The sequence below is a fragment of the Sebastes umbrosus genome, chromosome 18 (genome assembly GCF_015220745.1).
Source record: "Sebastes umbrosus isolate fSebUmb1 chromosome 18, fSebUmb1.pri, whole genome shotgun sequence".
Lineage (NCBI taxonomy): Eukaryota > Metazoa > Chordata > Actinopteri > Perciformes > Sebastidae > Sebastes > Sebastes umbrosus.
This window is the reverse complement of record NC_051286.1, coordinates 1311347-1317236: the sequence shown is the minus strand read 5'-3', so window position 1 is coordinate 1317236 and position 5890 is coordinate 1311347. Positions and strand designations below refer to the sequence as shown.

The window sequence follows — 5890 nt, the reverse complement described above, 5'->3', positions numbered from 1 at the left end:
GTAGGCCGGTCTCTCAGGGTTGTGGGCTGGGTGGGAGACTGTATAATGTACAATGTGTAAATGTTTGAAAACCCAATACAGACATTTAAATAATAATAAAACTGAGCTATGATTATTATTATGTATAAAACATGTTTTATTTTGTTTTTGTATAGACTAAACCCAGTATTGACTCACACCTACACCTTTTTCCATTTAATTAAATGCCTTATTTATTTATTTATTTATTTATCTATTTATTTATTTATTTATCTATTTATTTATTTATTTATTTATTTATTTATTTATTTATTTATTTATCTATTTATATGTGCATTTTTTTTGAAACAGTGTTAATAATTGTTAAGGACTGAAATAAATTACTAATAATAATAATAATAATTATTATTATTATTATTATTATTATTATTATTATTATTATTATATTATTATTATTATTATTATATTTATAGTCATAATACAACTCAAACATGTTTCTGTTATGTAGAATATTTGAATATGTAACAGTACACACACATAACTCCAGTTGTTTTGCTCTACAGGTTCCAGCAGGTGGCAGTAAAAGACCAGAAATATAAAATATTGTTGAGACCCTCAACAGGAAGTGTTTACTGGTTACTGTGCATGCTCAGTTCCACCCAGACTGTGAGTTTGCTGCTGCAGCTGCATGTGTGTGTTTGTGTGTGACTGTAAATGTTTATCTGAAGTGTGTTTGTGTTCAGAGTCCATCTGGAGCCTCAGACTCGAGCAGGATGGTGAGTTTTCACTTCATTACTTTTCAACTTTTCTAACATTTTGAACTGAATCTGAAGCAGATAAACAGAAATAACCTGTCAGACTTCCACTTGTTTAGATGTGTCTGTAAGGGTTTGATTCACTGTGACTTCCAGACAGTTAGAAAGCAAAAAAAAACTGCAAGTTTACCCTCCACTAAAAGGTCTCATCTTTACACCACAAAGTGCTGCATTTAAAAATAATAAGCCTCATGCTTTTAGAGATTAAGAAGAAGTCAGTGAGTGTTTGGATAAAAGACAATATAATAATAATAAAAATAATAATAAAATAATATAATAATAAAAAAGCCAACTGCAGCAAGAAGAGATCCAACTAAATATCATTTATTATTTGTTAAATAACTTTTTAGCCTCACTGAGCTGCAGCAGAACACTTAAAATAATACTAAAACGAATCTGTTGTCTTATGAGCCATTTTATCTATCTTTTCTGTTTCTGTTTTTCTTAACAAAATTTTCTGTCACCTCTGTATGTTTTCACATTTCTATGTGTTTGTTTTTCATTTATTTGTTTTTATTTATTTATTTATTTATTTTGCACAATTTAAGACTACACAACATAACAAAAGATAGTTCAGGAAGAGGCTCCACCTGGAGACAAGATTAATATAAAGTAATAATATGACTACATTATATGGATGACAAACAATTAGTACAAGATATATATTATAACTACAATAACAATAAATATATAAAAAAAAGACTGATGTGTGTGGAAGTGTATGGTTAGTGTTTGTGAGGGGGATATTGATTTAAATATCTACAAAGACTTCCGGGCAATCGTAACCAAACATAACATAAAAATATAAATAAAAATAAAAAAGATAAAACCAGATACATGGACAACATGGGAAAAGCAATTACAAAACAGCAATTAAAATAATTATAATAATTTAAATAATCACTATGTCTTCTTAGAAATATTTGTATGAATTTTATATCAGTTTCCAGCAGATTTCAGTGGAAAACTAGTTAAAAAAACTGAATTAAATAAGACTAAATGATGATCAAATGTGGCGATTATTAAAGCTGAAGACGACCGCTAGTTCACACGTTGACTCGTCAACATCTAGAGTAAATAAATGTAAAGTAATGTGACGTTCGCTCCGCCTCTCTGCCTCTCCGCCTCTCCGCCGGCCTTCTGTGAGCTCTTTCAGTGTGAGCTCCTCCTGCAGGGGTCAGAGGTCACGCTGGTGTTTGGTTAAACACAGTGATCCTGTTAAAGATCTGAATGGACCACACACACACACACACACACACACACACACACTGCACACACACCGATTAGAAGTATTCAGATCTTTTACTTCAGTAAAAGTACTAATACTACACTGTGAAAATACTCCCCTACAAGTAAAAGTCCTGTTTTTAAAACCTTACTGATGTAAAAGAGTGTTATCAGCAAAATGTACTTAAAGTAGTTTAAGAGGTAAAGTAAGAGTGGGAAAATATAAATTAATGGATAAACCTGGTAGAGAATTAGTGCAGGTTTTTGTTGTTTAGTAATCTATTTACAATCTGCCCCAATAACAGAATATAATGCAAAGTTCTGGATATTATATCAGATGCAAACTGCACAAAGTTTCATTTATTCTGATATGAAATGTTGTTATTGTTGTTATTCATGTAATATATCATTTTAAAGCTCTTTATGCTGGAACCAGGGAATTAAATTAGCAGCTGTCAAATAACTGGCTAAATGTTGGCTGTGGCAGGGAAACTTTTAAAAGCAATACCTAAATTAAAAATAGTCCGGGATTAAATTTACATGATCCATATTTCTACTGTCTGTTACAACTGACTCAGTGTTTACTAGGGCTGGAAGAAAATATTGAAAATATCGAGTATTGCAATATACTAAAAATCTATTCTCAAAAAGCTTGCATTGATTTCTAATTAATAGTTTATATGCAAAGATTAACGCAGCCAATACTTTATTTTATTTGCAAAGATACGCGTCCTCTCTGATGAATGCAAATGCAGATCCTACTGTTCTGATTGCATAAAAAGTAAACTTTCTTCATGCAATCAGAATTATCTATCTATCTATATATCTAGTATGTATAGAGAAGTAATAAATAAATACATGTATATGCACAGAGAGGTGTTAACAGTTTGTAAAATAGTACTGTGAGTAGAGTATAAAAAGCTAAAATGAGAGTTTATTTGCATCTTAAAGAGGTTTTTCTTACCATTATAGTATTTTTTTTATATTTATCTATTTCTAAATAAACCTATTAATTATTTTATTTAACAAAATGAACAGAGAACCAAAACATGTTTTTAAAAATTATGTGAATGGTGGAAATAAAAATATAATACAGTAAATAGAAACAGGAAAAAAAAAATATATATATAAAATGTAAAAGATGAAGAAATGAAACCATGTTTTTTCTCCCAGAGTTCATCAAGAGGAGGATCGGCCCTGCAGGTCCATGTGGTCCGGTTCGGTCCGGGTCAGGAGCTGTTGGGATCTCTGCAGGCGTTCGTGGAGGAGAGGCGACTCCGAGCGCCGTTCATCATCACCTGCGTGGGCAGCGTCACCAAGGCAACGCTCCGGCTGGCCAACGCCACAGCATCAAATACTAATGAGGTACCTGAGATTCTCCCTCTGGAGTCTGACTCCAATTGGGTTGCAGACGTTTTCTGTCTTTATTTAAAACCATTAACCTCATGCATGGTGTCTTTTTTCTGACTTTCTAAAATATAAAGCTGACAGGAAACCAGAATAATGTGTAAAATGACACAATATTATAAAAAATTTCAAATATTTAATAATAATCACTAGGAATATTATGTAGAACAGTTTAAGGTTGAAAAAATGAAATTCACACACAAATATAGCAGAAAGATGTAAGACATAAAACCACAATACAGTCAAGTGATTTTATCCCAACTTCTTATGCCTCTGTTATCTAACGTGTGTTTAGGTCATTGTAAATCACTGAAAATATTAAATATTCAAAGTAAATAAAACTGTCAGATAAAGGTAGTGGAGCAGAAATATAAAATAACTTAAAATGTAAATATTCAAACTCCGGCTCCTAAATAAAGTTATGTTACTATAAATAAAGTTATGTCACTATAAATAAAGTTATGTCACTATAAATAAAGTTATGTTACTACAAATAAAGTTATGTTACTACAAATAAAGTTATGTTACTACAAATAAAGTTATGTTACTACAAATAAAGTTATGTTACTATAAATAAAGTTGTATTACTATAAATAAAGTTATATTACTATAAATAAAGTTATATTACTATAAATAAAGTTATGTGACTATGAATAAAGTTATGTTACTACAAATAAAGTTATGTTACTACAAATAAAGTTATGTTACTATAAATAAAGTTGTATTACTATAAATAAAGTTATATTACTATAAATAAAGTTATATTACTATAAATAAAGTTATGTGACTACGAATAAAGTTATGTTCCTATAAATAAAGTTATGTTACTCTAAATAAAGTTATGTCACTATAAATAAAGTTATATCACTATAAATAAAGTTTTATGTCACTATAAATAAAGTTATGTCACTATAAATAAAGTTATATCACTATAAATAAAGTTATGTTACTATAAATAAAGTTATGTTACTATGAATAAAGTTATGTTACTATATAGTTTTATGTTATTATAAATAAAGTTATGTTACTCTAAATAAAGTTATGTCACTATAAATAAAGTTATATCACTATAAATAAAGTTTTATGTCACTATAAATAAAGTTATGTCACTATAAATAAAGTTTTATGTCACTATAAATAAAGTTATGTCACTATAAATAAAGTTATATCACTATAAATAAAGTTATGTTACTATAAATAAAGTTATGTTACTATGAATAAAGTTATGTTACTATATAGTTTTATGTTATTATAAATAAAGTTATGTTACTATAAATAAAGTTTCATGTCACTATAAATGAAGTCATGACTATAAATAAACCAGGGTTTTACGGGGTCATCCTCCATCTTTCCCCTTCAGGTGATCCATCTTGAAAGGAAGTACGAGATCGTGTCCCTGGTTGGGACTCTGAACCCGGAAGCCCACCTCCACATCTGCCTGTCGGACGCGCAGGGCAGGACGGTCGGGGGTCACGTGCTGGGAGACCTGGAGGTGTTCACCACGGCCGAGGTGGTCGTCGGCGAGGCGGTCGACCTGCGGTTCACCAGAGAGATGGACGAGAGGACGGGCTTCCCCGAGCTCGTCGTTCAAACCGCTCAAATCTGACAGCTGAAGGAGTAAAAACAGGTCTTTATTCACGTAGAGTATCCACTGTAACTATGGCAACTGTCAAAAGATCCTTTTATAAACTGTAGTGAGCTTGTTTTAATGTGTGAATGTCTGAATCTGGCTTTACATTCCTAGTAGACCTTCACAAACTGATGGTGTCTAATGTTAAAACAACATCCAGATGAATAAAAGCAGCTCAGAGAATCTCCAGTGGATGCAGCTCGTCCTGAGTCCCAGCAGCCAATAGGAGCGTCTCCGCGGGGGTTGTAGCTTCCTGCTAATAGATGTTAAACTGAGCCGCGGCCTTTCAGAGCCTCTGACCCCCCCCCCCCCGGTTGTGACAAGACAAAGCAAGAACCCCCCCTCCTCTACGGATTAGCCATGACCTCAGCTCGGTCACGGCCGCCGCCGCGAAGAAAGGAAGGGCTCTGTTTGCCGTGTGGCGGGCGGGGATGTAGTTTATTCTGACTCAACCCCACATACACCGTCCTGCGGACACTAATACTACAGCACCACATGTGGATTAATCCGCCGCAGAAAATAGTCCCTAATAAATGCAGCCTACTTAGTTAGGTTTAGGTAACAAAACTACTTGGTTAGGTTTAGGAAAAGATCAACTTGGTTAAGTTTAGGCAACAAAACTACTTAGGTTTAGGAAAAGATCAACTTGGTTAGGTTTAGGGAACTAAACTACTTAGTTAGGTTTAGGAAAAGATCCACTTGGTTAAATTAAGGCAACAAAACTACTTAGGTTGACAAATAGATTGACTTGGTTAGGATAAGGCAACAAAACTACTGAGTTAGGTTTAGGAAAAGATCAACTTGGTTAAATTTAGGCAACAAAACTACTTAG

At 32.5% G+C, this 5890-nt stretch overlaps 1 protein-coding gene across 1 annotated transcript; it reads left to right on the top strand.

Annotated features, from left to right (window-relative positions):
* Positions 1-594: 594 nt before the first annotated feature.
* Positions 595-5141, top strand: LOC119477380 (bifunctional protein GlmU-like). The gene is made up of 3 exons (XM_037751456.1): positions 595-755; positions 3195-3386; positions 4789-5141. The coding sequence occupies exons 1-3, from the start codon at positions 753-755 to the stop codon at positions 5032-5034; spliced, it is 441 nt and encodes a 146-aa protein (XP_037607384.1). The 5' UTR covers positions 595-752; the 3' UTR covers positions 5035-5141.
* The last annotated feature ends 749 nt before the right edge of the window (positions 5142-5890 follow it).

Excerpts from the sequence above, each read along its gene's own strand:
- LOC119477380 (XM_037751456.1), top strand. Across the intron at positions 3,387-4,788 it reads CAGCATCAAATACTAATGAG|GTGATCCATCTTGAAAGGAA; the intron begins GTACCTGAGATT and ends TTTCCCCTTCAG.